Source organism: Citrus clementina, unplaced genomic scaffold (genome assembly GCF_000493195.1).
Source record: "Citrus clementina cultivar Clemenules unplaced genomic scaffold, Citrus_clementina_v1.0 scaffold_2, whole genome shotgun sequence".
Taxonomy (NCBI): Eukaryota; Viridiplantae; Streptophyta; class Magnoliopsida; order Sapindales; family Rutaceae; genus Citrus; species Citrus x clementina.
This window is the reverse complement of record NW_006262688.1, coordinates 11,667,187-11,685,466: the sequence shown is the minus strand read 5'-3', so window position 1 is coordinate 11,685,466 and position 18,280 is coordinate 11,667,187. Positions and strand designations below refer to the sequence as shown.

General features: G+C 36.0%; 3 protein-coding genes and 1 long non-coding RNA gene across 4 annotated transcripts; 3 read left to right on the top strand and 1 right to left on the bottom strand.

Annotated features, from left to right (window-relative positions):
* The first annotated feature begins 2,223 nt into the window (after window positions 1-2,223).
* Window positions 2,224-5,108, top strand: LOC18051339 (syntaxin-22). Its single transcript, XM_006446817.2, has 7 exons — window positions 2,224-2,528; window positions 2,643-2,736; window positions 2,844-2,989; window positions 3,079-3,144; window positions 3,612-3,769; window positions 3,881-3,981; window positions 4,747-5,108. The coding sequence occupies exons 1-7, from the start codon at window positions 2,353-2,355 to the stop codon at window positions 4,810-4,812; spliced, it is 807 nt and encodes a 268-aa protein (XP_006446880.1). The 5' UTR covers window positions 2,224-2,352; the 3' UTR covers window positions 4,813-5,108.
* A 2,937-nt stretch (window positions 5,109-8,045) lies between these two features.
* On the top strand, window positions 8,046-9,539 carry LOC18051338. Its single transcript, XM_006446816.2, has one exon. The coding sequence runs from the start codon at window positions 8,307-8,309 to the stop codon at window positions 9,219-9,221; it is 915 nt and encodes a 304-aa protein (XP_006446879.1). The 5' UTR covers window positions 8,046-8,306; the 3' UTR covers window positions 9,222-9,539.
* A 2,873-nt stretch (window positions 9,540-12,412) lies between these two features.
* On the top strand, window positions 12,413-13,511 carry LOC112100733. The gene is made up of 3 exons (XR_002907021.1): window positions 12,413-12,599; window positions 12,888-13,228; window positions 13,326-13,511. It is a non-coding gene; the product is annotated as an uncharacterized LOC112100733 (long non-coding RNA).
* Window positions 13,512-13,628: 117 nt separating this feature from the next.
* Window positions 13,629-16,768, bottom strand: LOC18051337 (DNA cross-link repair protein SNM1). The gene is made up of 9 exons (XM_006446815.2): window positions 16,290-16,768; window positions 15,818-15,998; window positions 15,483-15,722; window positions 15,225-15,369; window positions 14,831-14,965; window positions 14,666-14,732; window positions 14,478-14,555; window positions 14,242-14,294; window positions 13,629-14,125 (listed from the first exon to the last, which is right to left on the bottom strand). The coding sequence occupies exons 1-9, from the start codon at window positions 16,669-16,671 to the stop codon at window positions 14,012-14,014; spliced, it is 1,395 nt and encodes a 464-aa protein (XP_006446878.1). The 5' UTR covers window positions 16,672-16,768; the 3' UTR covers window positions 13,629-14,011.
* Window positions 16,769-18,280: the final 1,512 nt, after the last annotated feature.

Genomic DNA, 18,280 nt, shown 5'->3' with positions numbered 1-18,280 from the left:
AATTTTTATTAAAAAATAAAATTCTAATTTTAGGATTTATTTTTTTTAAATTTAGGGGTTTTTTATTTTTTAAAGTTTTTATAAAATAAAATAGTCTTTTAATTTATTTAGGGATAAAATTATTATTTTATTTAAATTATTTAACGGTGTTAGTATAAAAGTGGTTAATTGATACAAATTTAAAAAAAAATGTGATGCAGAAAATATGTTAGAATTTTATGGTGGTTGGATGAACATAATGCAAAAGAGAGATGATGCAATGATAATTTCCCTTTATAATATAAAAAGATCCTTCAATGGAGACTTGTAATCAGTTGATTATAGGAAACAAAAAGGAGGAAAAAGTAATTAGGTCACAGAAACTTGGTACCATTTGTGATTTGTAGCACTGAACATGCACATCTGAATCCTTGAAACATGCATTCAACTTTGAGACAAACATACTTAAAGCTGGTGGTATCTTTCATCACCGAAAAGCACTCTCCTTTGCCCATTAACAAATACTTCGACTTTGAACACACATGTATCATCCACAAGTATCCATTTGAAGCATCCTTAAAAGCTTTAAGCAGGAGAAATTCATAAAAATCTCATTCAAGCTTCAATCTATGGAACCGTCTTTCTTTTCTTATGGCATCTACCTAGCCTATGAAAACTAAAATTAGTACCCAACTAATTGTTAAAATATATATCTCAAATAAAAGAAGCTTATTACAATTGTTCTTAAATAAGAAAATAATAGTAATTATCGACATTGAAGTATTAGGAACTTGTCTCTCTTCTGATCAAGTAAAAACAAGGAAAAAATTACATACCTCCCAACCAAAACTAAGTGAACTTGTGTTTGCAACTGGTAAGTAGAGAGAGATGTGACCTTTCACATTCTTTCTATTGTTTCCATTTGGAATAGTGTAAGTTTCTTGCATATGCAATAATATCTCTCTCTCTTTTTTTTTTTTTATTTAACCTAACAACAATTCAATCTCTTTTTCTATTTAGCCTAACAGCAACTCAACGATCCCCTCCCTAACCATATCTATGGGATTCAATCCCTAAATCTTTAATTTTTAACCCAAAAAAATTACCTACTCAACTAATTAACAGCCGCCACTTCTAACCTCAAGTTTCAAACTTTGATCTATATATCTTCCAACAATCTCTACAAGTGATGAAAATGGTTGTCTTTTGAGTACGTAATGAGCTAGTGGTACTTTTGAAATGCTATTTGATATAATATTTGATCTTAGAAATAAAAAATATATATTTATTATAACAAAAATATTTTTTTATAAAAAATAAGTCGTTTTTTGTAAAAATTGGACCTAGGTCGTTCTTTGTAAAGAATTGACCTAGATCGTTCTTTGATGAATCATACTTTTGGCATTTTATCGTATCTTACATTTAGATATTTTTCTTAGAATTGTAAGTACCATGATCGTTTTTATAGAGAATATGCTTGGGTTATTTTATGTAAATTATTTTTATTGGGCCCATATTTTAGGTGGATTTTGAACCTTTCATAATTTGATCTAACATTTATTATGAAGATTATGCTTATTTTTTATTTAATTCCAATAAATTTGAGTAGTACAGTGTCTTTTAGGATATCTAGACTGTCAATTCATCAAAATATTAACTATGGATAAAAACTGGAACTCAATCTAATAATGTAATGAAAGCCTTGTTGTGCTATGGTTCTTTCCCTCTCTAGGCTGAATTGTACGGTCGTGACAAATGGTAATATTGTAAATACAAGGATTTTGTTATCTTAGATAACAAATATTAGAGAATTGACAACCATATTTTCCAGTTCCCACAACTTCTCTATTATACTGCCCATTATACTTTTAACCATCCTTCTCAATTCCCTCCATTTTCTTGTGTTACTGTTCATTATTTTTCCAAACGCAGAAGTTGGTTAGTTAATTGGGTTACGCTGGGGCCTGCCGGCCGGTCAATGAGTAATTACGTATACATTCGCAAGCCGAGGCCACGCTATAACAAAACAACTGGAGCAAAGCTCCAGCAGCTTACCTCCCTTTGCCTTTGGCCAATTGGCCCTCTCCCGGCTTTACACCTGTAACAATAATAAATTACGTCACTTTCCCAATTTAATTTAATTTAATTTATCCACTTTATTTTTAGTTTCTATTCTCGCCCTTTTTTATTTGTACACTTTCCCAAACTGCCTGCTTCTTAGTTGTCGTTGTCGTTGTCGTTCGGTTTGGTGATGGCATAACATAAGTGGGCTTTGATCCTTTCATTTTGCCTCTTTTTTTTTTTTTTCCCCTTTTCCTTTTTAACTTTTGAAACCCAAAAAAGCAAAACAGAAAACAGAGGAAAAAAAAAAAAATGAGCTTTCAAGATCTACAGAATGGCTCGCGATCATCACCATCATCATCGTCCAAGAGCCCATCACAAGCTGTGGCAGCCGGGATTTTCCAGATCAACACTGCCGTTGCCGCTTTTCGTCGACTTGTTGACGCCATCGGAACTTCCAAGGACACTCTTGATCACCGCCAGAAGCTGTCTCTGTTTCTTCCATTCATTTCTTTCATTTTAAAAATATATATATGTATTTTTTTTAATGCAATTCTTGTATTAACTGATTCTCAATTATGGGGGTTGCATGGCATGGGCAGGCACAACACAAGGCAAAGAATTTTGCAGTTAGTGAAAGATACTTCTGCTAAGCTCAAATCTGTCAGCGAGTCCGATCGCGACGCTGATGTTAATGTAATGTATCATCTTTCTCTCTCGCTTTTGCCAACTGAACTTCTCTTTTGTTGAAATTTTTTTGTTGCTTTAATATGTAATTTTTGGTGGGTTCTTTAAATTTTCAGCAAAATAAGAAGGTTGAAGATGCTAAGCTTGCCAGAGATTTTCAAACAGTGTTGCAAGAATTTCAGAAAATCCAACAACTTGCCTCTGAACGGGAGTCTACTTACTCCCCTTCTGTTCCTCCGTCTTCAGCTCCACCAGCAACAACGTATAATTTATAATTTTGCTTACTTGTAGATCAAGTTGTTTTGTTTTGTCATTTTTCTTCTTCTAATGCTGGTGTTTTTGTGATTTCAGAGACACCTCTGGCTCGGGTGACCATGTGGGGTCTGAGAACCAGCCGTTTCTTATGGAGCAGAAGAGGTAAGTGCTTAATTCTCACACCCTTTTGCTCTGAATTTTTTGCTACATCAGTTGGGTTTTAGTCGTCAGTGTTAATATTGGTCCATATGCTATTTGTCTTTTCACATGATGTACATGCTACAAAATTTTGCTTTATTTAGTTCATGACTTTGGTGTTTTAACTTGATTGGTCTGTGTTGTTGGACTTTTTATACTTTTATAGTTGAGTTTTTCATAATAATTTTAGTGGATAGTGAAGCCATATTTTCTCTTTACTGCAGTAGAATGTTCCAAAAAACATGTGTATTTAGTAGCTTATGGCAGAAACATACTTGGTTTCCATTTAATTTCAATTGAAGCTGACTGAGATACACTTATATTAGAGATCACTCCCTTAAAGACTCTTCCATTGCTTTTGCTGGAAAGCTAGGCATTTCTTTCCCTTTGCTTTTTCTCTTTAATCAAATTTGTTGAACATTTACATACAGGCAGGAGTTATTTCTGCTGGATAATGAAATTGCCTTCAATGAGGCCATTATTGAAGAGAGGGAGCATGGTCTTAGAGAAATTGAAGAGCAAATTGGGCAAGCAAATGAAATATTCAAGGACCTTGCTGTTCTAGTTCATGAACAGGGTGTGGTTATCGGTAAGATGACAAATACCAAGTAGATAAGTTATTTTCCTTTCTATTGCCCCCTTTTTCTTGCTATTCGTGGCCTTTTATTAGTATAATTGGTCATTTGTTCTGCTATAACAGATGACATTTCATCAAATATTGAGTCTTCTGCTGCTACAACAACTCATGCGAGAGTTCAGCTAGCTAAGGCCTCAAAGAATGTGAAATCCAGATCATCGTGGGTAAGTAATAATCGCCTTCACATCCTATTAAGCTGAAGTGCTTGTCACACTGTTGGCAAGTTGGTTTTCAATATTTGAGATGTCTACATATATGTTTAGATTGTTGATTCAAGAAGAAACATGTTCCTGCATGTATGAAAAAGTACATCAATTTCCCCCGACTTATATGTATGAATGAACAAGGAAATGAAGAAAAGAAAAATAATATTCCAACCCTCCCAGTTTTTGTGTTCATATTTTCTTCCTGCGTATACTGCGTATGCTCTTTTTGATGGAGCTGCCATACTTGTTGTAAAGTTCGGACATAAAATTATAACGAAGAGATAAAAAAGAAGATTGCTTCTGGTACAGCAAGAAATGGATGTTCCAAAGATACTGAGATACAAATATTTCAGTTTTTTGGTACAGATGGTTTTGACATATATGCTGCTTGATTAATTTCACAATGTTGAGGTCAATGTAGAGTAATAATCATCTAAAATTTTGGATTTTATGAACTTGAACGTTAACTTTGAAGTGGTACCAATTTAGAGAGATGGAGCAGATCAATCAAAGAATAGATAGTGGAGGCTAGCTAGCAAGGAGCCGGTTGTGGTCATCATATATAGGAGAGAAAGAACTTGTCTGAAATTATTATCTAGGCAGTCTTTTAGTAGTTCAATCCCCATTTTCCCCTCAGTTTTATATGTTTCCCTTTTTATAATTTTTTTCTGCAGTGGTTTGCCCAAGGAACTGAATCTACTGTTTCTCTGGATTGTTTTGCAGTGTTGGTGGGTGCTGGCAATTATCGTAGTGGCACTGGTCATCCTCCTCCTCGTGTTCATTCTATAATGTGCAAGATATTGGTGTGCCTTTCCTCGATTAAACTTTTATTGATATTCTTATTGATATTCTTTTATTTGTCTCTGTAAGTTTCTGGGTTTCTGCAGATCTCCACATTTTTTTTTCTCTTCTGGTTTTATCACATGTATGAATTAGGGTGCCAAGCTAGTTCTTTCCTTTGCTTCCTCATCGTTTTTTTGGTTTGGTTTTGTGTGCAACTCTATCTTGCACCTAACAAAAATATTTGTAATCGAGCAAGATATTTAGCGGATTGTCTGGATTTTGTTTTCTCCCTACTCTGCACATAGAGGAAATAGAAGAAATCTATTTTTGTGCAATTTACTTGTTTGACAGAATGATTTAATTAAGGACTGATACCACCACTTTGATTACGGGGCGGGGTTATACAATTTTGATCACATAGACATGAACCTTTAAACAGATTTAAATGTGACTTGAGTGGTGGTTGTATTTAACTTTGTTAATACTAAGGAAAGATGAGTTATGAAATGATGATAGGTGATTAATCTTGAATTAATTCACCTACATTGAATATTCTATGGATGTTCAGATAGAACATCAAAATCCCAGATGCACCCCTCACATGTCAGTGTTCCGGAAAAAAAGAAAAAGAAAAAAGTGAAAGTAATGTATTACTATTGAAATGTTTAACGTCTGTAATTTACTGATATTTATAATTACAAATCAACCATCGACAAATATTTATTTTAATTAGATTTAGGTAAATTAAATTGTTACCATTTGGAGGGAGTAACGAAGATAAATGCAATCATGGACCAGCCTAATTTTGTATTTCTATAGGCCTTATTAACCTCTTAAGGGGATATACTTACTAATCACACTCAATTATGGGAGAAGAGTAGGGTTGGCAATCGGACGGGATGGGATGTGATTTACTAATTTCAGTCTCGTCCCGTATATGCAAGTGGGATGAAAAAACGTCATACTCTCGTCTCTATATTTTTTTTGGGACAAAAGTATGTCTCAATCCTGTCTCAAAAGAGATGGGATTCTGCGGGATCCCATCCCAATCGAAAAAATTCTCATTTTTAGTCGGTAATGAGATGGGATATGACGAAATTTGTCAATCTCACTCCTGTCTTATATATGCAAGTAGGATGAAAAAACGCCTCACTCTCGTCTCTAAATTTTTTTAGGACAAAAATATGTCCCGATCCCGTCCCAAATGGAAAGAAATTCCGTAGGATCCCATCCCATCGAAAAAAAATTGTCATCCCTAGAGAAGAGTAAGAGCAGAGTTCTTGTGGCTACACATCAATTTTTTATTTTTTAAATATTTACATCAGTTATAATGAACGGAAAAAAAACAAAAAAGCGATAAATATTTCGAGACGCAATAAATGGCTTCATACTGGGCAAATGCGTGGTGCCTTTCTGTCCAAATTTTTTAATTTATCCGAGTAAATTTTTCTTTTTCAGTACTTTGGATTTTAACTACTGGTTGGGCAAATCAAATTTAAAAAGTTGTGATATTTGTTCTCCTCATTATATCTCAGTCTAGGGATGGCATATTTTTCCGGACCCGGACAAACCCGGATTATCCGGTACGGGTTCAACCCGCACCGGATGCATTAACAATGCGGATTCGGGTTGTAATTTTTCAAACCCGGATATATTCCGAGTCGGGTCCGGGTTTAAGTGAACCCGGATCTCCGGAACCCGGACCTGGACTACCATTTATTTATTTATTAATTTTTATTACTAACTAAAAAATATATAAGCATTAAACAATAAATTGGGCAAGAAAAAAAAATAAAAGCAAACAAGACAAACCCGCAAAACCCTAAAGCAAAACAAAACAATTGCACCAGCCGCCACCTTGTTGAGGGGAGGGGGGAACATAAGCAAAACAAAACAATCCCTCAATCTTTATCAGTTCATCTCTCAATCTTCATCTCCATCTCTCAATCTTCATTTCCATCTTCATCTCACTCATCCCCAGCGGCCACCTCAAACCTCATCTCCCTCATCCCTAGCGACTGCCACCTCAATCTTCGTCTTCTTCATCCCTAACGACCAAGTTCATCAATACATCATCAATTAAATCATCTCAATTCATCATCCATTATTATCAAAAACCCAGCTCCACCATCGTCAAATTCGGTCTCATCTCTCTCCAAAGAGCAAGCTTTGCTGCTAGTTGCTAACCCCTTCTCGCCGGCAATCATATTTTTCACTAGCCCATCACCGCCTTAGCTACGACCTGAAATTTTCTTTCGTTTCTCTGTATTTCTCTTTTAATTTTTTGCTTTTGCTTAATTTCGGTAATTATTAATTTTTTTCTTGTTGTTAATAGCCAAACGCAGCATCTTAGCACGTAATATCCATATAATTGTAAATTTTATTATTGAAGTAAGCAAAATTGGTTGTGATCCCATGAATTCATCCTATTGTTTTTTGCTTCTGTAATTCCAAAGAACCAAAAAGTGGCAAGTATTAAATCTATCTTCATCCAACTACCGTGTTTGAAACCCGGATTTTTCCGGGTTGAACCCGGACTGGACCCGGAGTGAAATAATCTGGGTTTATATCTGGATCGGGGAGCGTAAATTATCATCCGGGTCTGGAACCGGAAACGTTAAACCCGGACCCGGACCCGGATTTTGCCATCCCTTATTCTCACCAATCCCCACTAATCACTTTTATTTTAATATCTATTTTATTTTTATATAAAATGATTTAAATAGTTTTTAAATATACCTACATGATAATTTTTAGTAATATCTAATTTAGTTAATCTAATTTCTTAAACCGTAATTTCTTTTAATTTTTTAAATTATTTTTTTTCTTAAATTTTATACTCTCTACTTTTGTATTCATAGACGAAATTTATTTACAATACACTATAGAGGATGACGAAAAAGTATCGAGTCTCTCTTTTCTTTTTTTTTAATGGCTATGGTGACTACATATAAAACCTTTAAAAAAAGGGAGAGATTATAGTGATTTTGAGAATTTTTAAAAAAAAATAGATTTTATAAGTTTTATATGGTGGATACTTAGAAAAAAGATAAAAATTATAATAAGGGTAAATTTGAAATTAAATAAGGTATATTGAGAGATAAAAATTAGTTTAAAATTTTTAAGATATGAAAAAGGGTCGAATATTAACACTCCAATTTAAATCTGAACTAAACCCGAAATGATTAAAGATGGGCCCAGCGAATAAAAGGCGGGCCGGCCTTCAAACCCAATTTGAAATGAACTGGAAAGTAGAAACACAGACAAATGCAAATGTCGTAAATTCTCATATCTGTGTCGTTTTGGTCTTCTTCGCCTCGATTCAGACTGAAGAGAGAAAAAGAAAGAGAGAGAAGAAAGAGTCTCATCAACATCAATCATCACCATCAGCTTCCTCAATCAACGTCAGCATCAGCATCACTACCATCAGCACCTGCGCCTGGATGTAAGTTAAGTTGGATGATCATCGTCGTCATAACGTCAACAACAAATCAGTAGTAATGGCAGGACTAATATACGAAATATTCACATCGTCATCGCTACTATCACTGGGCCTCTACCACACGATCTGCACGACGCGCAACTACCTGAAATCACCGCAATCGTACGGCGCCAAACCCTACCACCCACTCCCACTCCATCACAGCCACCACCGCCTCAAGCACCTCCAGCTGTACCTGATAATCGTCTGCCTCCTCATCTCCTTCGTCCACCAAATCCTAACCGCATCCGACTCCGACCCGCTCGTCAAGGGCCGGACCCCCGTCCACCTCTTCGCCTCCCTCCAGTCCGCACTCGTCCTCTTCCTCTTCCTCTTCCTCTCCCTCTCCCTCCTCCTCTCCGAATCCACCTCCTTACTCCCTTTCCCCTCCGATCTCTTCTTCGCCCTCGCCGCCTCCCTCTTCTACCTCCACTACTCCGTCTCCTCATCCGCCGCCTCCGTCCAGACCTCCGATCTCCAAGCCAAATGCGACACCCTCTCCGGCCGCATCTCCGCCCTCGCCTCCTTCCTCTGCGTCGCCCTCGCTTGCAACTCCAGGCTCTTCGTCGCCGACGTTGCCCTCGGCGGGGCCCTCTGCCTCCAGGGACTCTGGGAGCTCCAGACTGGCCTCTCCCTTTACGTCGAGGCGTTCATCCCCGAGGGGTGTCATAAGCTGCTTGATGTGGTCAAGGGCGTCGAGGGGTCCACCAAGTGTGATTTGGAGGAGTCTAAGTTGAGGGCCATGGCGATTTTGGATCTCTTGTTTTTGGTTCATGTTTTCTTTGTTTTTGTTATCGTTATGGTTACTCATGCTGCTATTGCTAAGACTGTGCCTATCAGGAGATTGGGCTCTTATGAGGCCTTGCCTAATGTTGCTGCTTCTGATGCTAACAATCACATTCAGATGAAGGCTTTGGCTGGTACTCAGGCCTGATACTCTCAATTTTATCAACTTAATTTATTCAACCCAAAAAAAAGAAATTGTGATATTTTCATTTTTGTATACAAAGTAATGTACTTTTTATTTCATTGTTTTGAGGAATCTTTTGCCTTTCCGCAGTTGGGTTATCTCGTGTTAAGCTGTTCTGCTGCAGTGTTTGTAGTTCTACGTGTTAAAATATTAGCAGATTCCTTATTGTGTCTGGTAGTTATTAGTTTGAAATGATCTTGTGCATTAGGGTCAACAATTATGTTGATAAGATTCTCGTGCTATATGTACAAATACTGTTCTTGATGAATGGACTTTTCAGTACATCTTGCGATTCTAGGTTTGATAATGAGATTTCTTTTTTGTTTGTGTGTGCAAAGCATGCCCTTTAATTTCATTCTTTGTGCTTTTGGTTATATAATTGCTCTTTTGACGAATCATTTGCATTTGCTTTTCAATAATGACTGATTTTGATGCACTGTTTAAGATTACCCTCCACCTCTTATTGTAGTGCAGTGGCTTAGATGATTATCTGACTTGTTGGTATGTCTACTGGATATTAGCTTGAAATGAGCTTGTGGATTAAGATCAACAATGTGATTTTTTATTCTTGTGTTATATATATAAATACTCTTCTTTATGTTTGGACCTGTTAACCATCTAGATTATCTCAGTTTGATATGTGCCATTGAAAATGCTGTGTATCATTAGATCAGAGTGTTATTTTCAGGGTATCTATCTACTGTTGTGTGTGCAGTATTCAACCCAGTTGTCTTCACCCAGTACATTTGTTGAAATTTCTGGATAGGTAAATGTTCATCTTGATGGAATAGATAAGTTTTCTAAGTAGTTCAGTGGGTTCTGTTTCCTGTTAAAATATATTGTTTTAGATGATATACGATCGCCAATGTGCTGATGGAAGGGAGCATGAATCTGGAGTTATTAACTATTAAGTAAGCTGTTTAGTAAACATGTATGATTTCTTTGATCTTTTAGGATGGTGACCGTTATAAGCATTTTGTCGTCATAGAGTAGAATGAGCGGCTGTTGTTTATTGTTGCTTTATACACGATTGCTTATTTTTTTGTATAATATACAATCGATCTCCTTTGTTTGCTTTCATGGACTGACTTTCCACTTGTGCATTGTTGAAATCCCATTTTGTTCGTTGCCCTGAATTCCATGCATTTTTTTCATTTTGTGATGGTACCATTTGGATCAATGCTGCCATTTGTCTTAGTCCAGTATGATTATTCATTTTCCCTCGTGGTCCTTTGATCTTTACTTTTAACAAATATATTTTATTTTGATTCAAACATTTTTTTGGTTTTGTGATAATTTACTCAATTGCAGCTTAGTTGTTTTGGAGTGTTTGTTGATTGAACATGCTATTTCTTTCTTTCTTTCATTTCGTTAATTGGGAACAAAGAATACACCTTCCAGAAAACAGCAGAGGAAGAACATGCTTGCTCTGAGTTCTTTGCCAGAATGAGTGATTATTAATCTCATAAAAAATGATATTACTCGTGAAAACAAAAAGACATAATTGTCCTACATTTAGTTGCAATGCACTAAATGTTGTGTCCATATGAAAGCCAAACTAGATTCTCATTTTCAATCCATTATTTATGGAAAACCTAATCTGAAAGCTGCTTAGTTAGGCGAAAGTCATAGGTGTAGTTGTGTGGACATGAAATGTTATCATATCATAGGAGTTGGACTGAGGGATTTGGAACTGGATATCCTAGGTGTGTCTAACTTAGCAGCTGTATTTTTCTCTGTGGATGACGATTGAGTCTAGGTGATTTCCTCTTCCCAGATCTTGGCTCTGTTTGGATTTTGTTCTCATCTTGAGCTTGGGATATAAACTGTTATTGCGAGCATTGTAAGTTTGTATTGATTACGACTTGCACACTTAAAACATATGTTGCCTTATTGATGAGACTTATCTTTGAGAGTGGCTAGTAAATAAGTGAAATAAGTTTAGTGGTGGAGCACTGGCTCAAAAATGCTCATGCATGTATGTTGATGACTGTCGGGATACTCTTTCTTTTGGCTGAATTTTCGTGATGCTGGAGTGTTTAAAAATAAGTCTAAAAGTGAGCCCCTATTGGAGGAAACTGGCGATTGGGATATTCTGGTTCAGTAGCTATGACAATTTTAATCCTTTGAAAGTTCCAATTTGATGTTGTAACTATATGTTGTATTTTGTAGTAAACATGTCTGTATGTATTCTTAGAAGATGAACTTTGATGTTATACAATATCCTTCTATAAATTTAAGCTTGAGATAAGCTGTTAGTTTTCTGTCCAACATCATTTGATTGAACTTGTTCGTATTACGTCAATGAAGACATCAAAAATGGACTAGATAGGTAATCAATGCCTCCAGATTAGTAATTATATCCTCGTGAAGTTTTGTTTTTACTGTGGAAGGAAAAAGATGTTCAAACGAATCACCTGAAGCAGTATTCAGGAGGGTTCTTCAGAAGATAATGTGCAGACTGAATTGTAATTTAAGTAACCAAACTGAATCGTAAGTGGTATGAACAATGTGATATGCAATGTGCTCAAATCAGTCAATCAGGCAGCAGAGACCACAATATGATGCAGGGTAAGCACCGACAATGAGAAGTCGCAAAAAATCGCTTTACCATACTGAAGCTTTTTATAACTTCTTGTTCATTGTTCAAGTTCAACAACAGCAGACCGCTGCAGGGGGGGTACTAGTGAGCTACTTTGGCATTTTATCCTAGACTAGGGGCAGAGAATTCTGTATAGCTACAGCGGCTTTTGTTATTGGCGATTACATTGAAGTTGTTTGCTAATGTTGCATCAAGGGAGAGAATACAACAAATTAAATATACATCTTAATGGGATCTTTTAGTTTCAGTTTCATTTTGAACAACCGGTAAAGATCTGCACACGTGTGTGCTACATTTGGGCTCCCCCACTTCTTGTTCTAGGCCTTACTAGTTACCAGTTGGCATCTCGCTTCAGAAATTGAAAGGCAATTTCCACACGATAAAACTTGTGGGACTCCAGTTTTGTTGTTAGGCGATGATAACAGAAGGGCGGAATACTTTGTGCAGAAAGTTTTGCAGAAATTTCTAATCATTTACCAGGAAAATTTTTGGATTTTAACTTGGCCCTATACGATCGCTTGACGGCTATATATACCTTTCAAGTTCATGTGCTAATCAAAAACAGAAGAATATGCAACTGAAGTACCCAACTGCTGCGGAGACTTAACTTCTTCTAAACTCTCTCCCTCAAGGGCATTTCTGTACTTTGTTAGAACCTGAGTTCAAAGAAGATGATAGGATAGCCCATGAGGGAAGAGCTTAGAAGGAGTTGGGTTCTCTCCGTCGACAATCTTATCATGGTACTAATTGGGTAATCTTTGCAATCAAGCAGGTCTATAAAATGCTTCATGTAACAGTAGCAAGCTAATACATGGAGTCTTGACTGCAATGGCAAAGCTATTCTGCTTATGCTTCAGTCAATTTATGTTGTTAATTTTCCATGGGCTCTTCTTTGCATATATTAAACTTATTAAGATTTTGTAGCGGTCCATAAGCTCATCATAATTCTAATTAATGTATTCTTGAAGGTTTTGTCGTCATGCTTAATAGGAGTTGTATTAAACCTTTTGTGTTTTTTCTTTTTTCAGACATGTGACAAAGCTCTACAGTGACAAGCCCAGAGGAACTTAACAGATTATCAAAGCAGGCTTCTGTTATATTAAATAAGGATTAATGTTCCGTTAGTTCTCTCACTTCTCTGTGACCAGCAATTCTTGGGCTCTTCATCAAAGACAACTCCTAGTAGAATTTTTCTTATTCAAAGAAGCAAGAGATCATTATAATTCAAAGGATGAATTTTTACTCAGTGCCAGTATTCCACAAATTTGAAGTACAAGGTCACCCATCATAGCAACCTAAAAAACCAACACTAGATGAGGCTTGTTCTAATAACCCAAATTGATTGTTATGGTTCATGAGGCAAGATAAGGTACTAAATCTTAACCATGTACATTCTGTTCTGTCTACGGTCCTACAATTTAGTTTTTTTCTTTCTTTTTATTATTTTGCTTTTCAATCTTTGCCAGCTTTCTGCAGGCAGGATCAGAACTTAGTTTGGATCATGAACTGTCTACAAATTCTTTTATTCAACAAGACCGTATATCTCTTAGAATTTAGTTAAGCTCCACATAAACAGGGAACCTTTTCTGTTTCATCATACCTGACATGTGAGAGCTGATGGATGTGGGGAGCATGAAGAGGGATCTAATCCTTTATCTAATTCCCAAGAAATAGCAAACTCTAATAACTTACTATTTTTATCTCTTTTTATTGTTCCACAACATTAGATGGAAAAATAAAAATAAGTTTAAGTCCAAGAATCTATGTAAAGTTCCCTGTATATGTCACTCAACAAATTATTAAAGGTCTATCACAAATCAAAGTAAGAAATTTTACATCACTGAATATCAATGGAGATTACAACAATTCTGTCAAATGGTATGGTGTATGTTGAGTGTTTCAGACTTGTTCTTCGTGGGATTTTTTCATATAATGGAGACAATCAGCAGAAAATTAATGTAAATGATCATCTATCGTATGCCACTGATTATGTGTCGGTTAGAACTCACCCGAAAAGTAGGAAGAATTGAACATCAGATCAGTTTCTTTATACTGATTATCAAGTGTTCTTTTGTTTTGAGTGTTGACTTTTGATTCCAATATTGGGTTGGAGGTTGTTCCAAGATCTGAGATTAGATCCATGACAACAAACTTAAATCATCAACTTTTTGCAAGAAAGCCATTCCCGGAAAAAGGACTGCATCTTTTCTCTACTAGCAGCATTCCAAACATTCACGGTAGGGATTATCTTGTCAGGCCTCAAAAACTGGGAAATGTTAAAGATTAAATAATGCACACACAAGGAAACTAGTAAGATTTGCGCAGATAATTTATCCTTAATATGAGTCACATGAAGAAATGGAGCAATATCCAAAATCATACCTGAACAAACTCTCGTAATTCCGTGAAGCTTGAGTGCTCACTATATGGAACCCCTGAAAAGATGTTAATTCTAGCTTTAGAAATCTTCCCTGCCAACAAATGTGCATGTAACAACTAAAAAGTGCAGATGGTACTTCTACTTCCTGACTATGATCACAGTAAATTTGGGTATCCAATTTCATCCAGATCTCTACATTTGTGCATTAACTAAAATTGTACATCCATTATCATCTCACCATAAATTGTGATATTGCCTCTGGAAAGGGGTCTAATGAGATCCAGTTGGTTGCCCACAGTCTCAGAGTAAGTCCAACCTAAATAAATCAACTATTAAATAAATGATTTAAAGATCTATAACTTCCGGCTTCTGTAGGGGAAAAATAAAAAGGAACCTCAGTAGGTTGCAACAGCACATATGATTCACCTGTTGGCCGAAATGCCAATACTGCTGCATACTGATTTCCGTAGGGCTTCAAGTAGTCCTTCAGGGTCTTGAGAAAACAAAAAGGAATAAATCTTGAATGCAAATTAATATGACAAAAATGTATTACTCTTATTAAAATAATAAGAGAAAGGTTCAGAATTGAACCTCAAATTTCAGTGATGACATAGGGAGCACATGGAGAAGGGTGTCATTTCCCTGGGTACAGAGATTCCCAGAAAGCTCAGGCCAATCAAAAGATTGCAGAACCCTCCTCCTTGAAGCATTTGCATATATCTTGACCTAAACCAGTCATAAGACGGAGGTGACATCAAATTTAAACCAATTACATTAGTAATATGATGATAAAAATTATGTAAACCGGATGCATTAAATATAACCAAAGGTCCTCCCTCATGAGTAGCAGTACAGTATAATGAGCATGGCATTTAAGTAAATTATATAAACTTGGGACTCATATGTAAATACCAATTAGAAAACAGTGATAAGCATCAGTTCTTCCCAAAAAAAAATAAGGAACTGCAATAGAAGGTGAGCGTACCCCTAACGCCTTGGAAATAGCGAGAAAAACACTTTCTTTTCCAATGCTATACGCCCCAACAACAACAAGGGTTTTAGGTTGCTTTTTGAGGCAATTTTTAGTAACTCTGACTACATAATTTAATACATCTTCTTTGGAGGGAAACCTGAAACACCAAATGTCACACTAGAATTATTTTCCTTTTAACATCTTTTTGAGAGCAGCAGCTTGTTCGAACGGCGCACCTTTTAGGAAAGTTCTGATAGCGAAAATGCTTACTTGTATTTTGGGTTGCAATAAGTTGTATCCAAGTAAAGCACATTAACTCTGTGATTTACAAGAAGGGGGTAAGATTGCATAAGCCTAGAGGCCCTGAAATCTCCAGTATGCAAATAACACTGTCCATCTTGAAGACGAAAGTGAATCAGAGCTGCACCTGGGCAGTGATTAGCCTCTAGCAATGTTACTTTGACTCCATCAATAACGTGTTCGGTATTTAATTCTAAAGGATGGATATATCTGCATGCACAAAACCAGACAAATCATTCCTCAACCACCAGTTACCCAACTTACATACACTAGTTCATATACAGATCCAGGTACAAGGTCCTTACGATGGATTGACCAAGAGACACATCCTAACAAGGCGAGCAGTGAGAGGGCTGCAATAGATAGGACCATGCGACCATCGTTTTCCTAGACCACCGTAGTGATCATAGTGAAAGTGAGTAAGAAAATATGCAGAGCATCCTTTGATACTACCATAGCGAAATGCATCAACAGTGAAAGGTGTTCCTGAATGACAAAAAACAATCCATTATTAGAATAAAGTAACATAGCTCTTTTACCTCAAACTAGTAAGGAATACCTTACGCGTTCCCAAACACACAAGCACACACATATGAAGCAGCAATTCGTATCAGTTAAAAAAAAAAAAGCATGTTAACAGAATCCAACACTTAGAAGGGCAACCGCAATTAGAGTCATTTTACTGATAATGTAATGAATAAGAAAATGAACCATCCAATGGATAAAAACATAAAAAGTTTGAGAGCAAATGCGAAGACGGTAGTAATGGAATGAAACCTGGAATCTTTTTATAAAAAGGGCAACTGCGATCGGCAATCTTCTTCAAATGGGTAGCCTTAGATTTTCCATTGGAAGCCTTGAGCTTTTTCATTGGAGGTGAAAACAAGCAATTGGCCTCCGATTCCGAATTTGACTTCAACCCCCACATATCAAACAGATTAGCTTGTTTCAGCTTCCTTTCCGTTTGCAACAGACAGGACCAATGGGTTCCGCATCGATAGAAATCGTCGGCAAAGCTCTCTTCTTTCTCTTCTTCTTCTTCTTCATCATCATCGTCATCGTCATTATCTTGAAATGATGGAAAGCCGTTCTCGTCGTGGAGGAGGCCAGACGATTCACAGTCACCATATTCGAATTCATATAATCCTTCGTCTGTCATATCCTCTTCTAGCCTTTAATTTCTCCTGCCTTTGAGGATCAAAATGAGATTTTTCGAAATATATCGGCGCGCCCGCCCTTTGACTATGAAGTGTGTGTCATTTTCCGTTTTTGTTTTCTTTTGGATGGAGGGAAATGGAACACACTGTAACAACGCTATTTGGGTCCCGCGTCGGACGTGGCTAAGTTAAAACCTGTGGTATTGGGCTTATAAAGTTGGGCCGGCCCAAGATTTCACAGTAAATCAGGCTAAAATAAAAATTTAACATTTTATAAGAATAAGACTATTGACACCTCTCTAAATACCTCTTAAAGTTCTTTTAATTATTTTACAATTTTAACCTCTATTAAAATTATATAAAAAGACAATTTCTAATTAAGCCTCACTCAAAAGTTACATAATTTTTTTTCATTTTATAAATAAAAAATATTGTCTTTTTCTCTAATTTTCGAGTGAGGAATTTATCACCGATGGCTACAATTGAGAGAATAAAAACTCATTATTTTTTTTCTTTTAAATGAAGAGATCTAGTTGTTGAAATGTGTTTTAATAATGAAAAATAAAAAATAGAGTTTACATAATAAGTTTTACTTAAGGGTATTTTTGTCATTAATAAATGTGTTAAAAGAATTATATAATTTTTTAAAATATTTTAATGGAGTTACTTAAGAAAAGGGGTGTTAAGAGAAATTTATAGGGGTGCCAATAGTCCCACTCATTTTATAATTATAGTAAAATTGGACGAAGAAATTTTTGCAAATAATAAAAATACACGCCAGGGCTTACCCCTAAGAATTTGCACTCAAAACAAAAGCATGAGAAACACTCTATTGCCATATGTAGGGTTGACAATGGAACAGGAAGGGACAAGACTTGCCAATTTCAGTCATGTCTTGTATATGCAAGTGAGATAAAAAAAAAATGTTTCGTTCTTATTTTTTTACATTTTCTTGAAATAAAAATGTGTTTTAGTCTTATTCCATTAAATATCTCGTCCTATTACATCCTCATTATCCTGAACACTCTCGAATGTAAATAAATAAATTTTGATTTTTTTTTCTTTTAAGAATCATCATAATTCAATATAGTAGAAATCTTAAATAAATACAAAGTAGGGCTAGGCACTATCCGATTCAGGCCCAATTCGGTCTAGTTCATAAACTGAACACTAACCAAAATTTAAAACCAAACCAAACAAATTCAATTCGATTTGGTTCAGTTCTAAATTTCGGTTTGGTTGGAATTGATTTGGTTCTATTCGCTTCACTTCCTGACTCCACTTCTCTCTGCAATTAATCTCTCCCATTTAGCCTTCTTATTTCACACTTACAGAAAGCTTCAACTCAAATAATATCCTTGTACAACATTCAAATGATATACGTCCACATGCATAACAATCATAATAATGATATACTTTACACAAATTTGGGCTACAACGATCATAATCATGATATGCTTTACAGTTTAAAAACATTGGGGCTACAAGTATTACTTCATTTCACACACACAACTCATTTAGAAGAGCTTGGATACTAACAATTCTATCCATGGACTTTCTCAGTCTGAAGCCAGGCAGCCTTTACAACTTAGGTCTTCCAGCCAAGTGCCA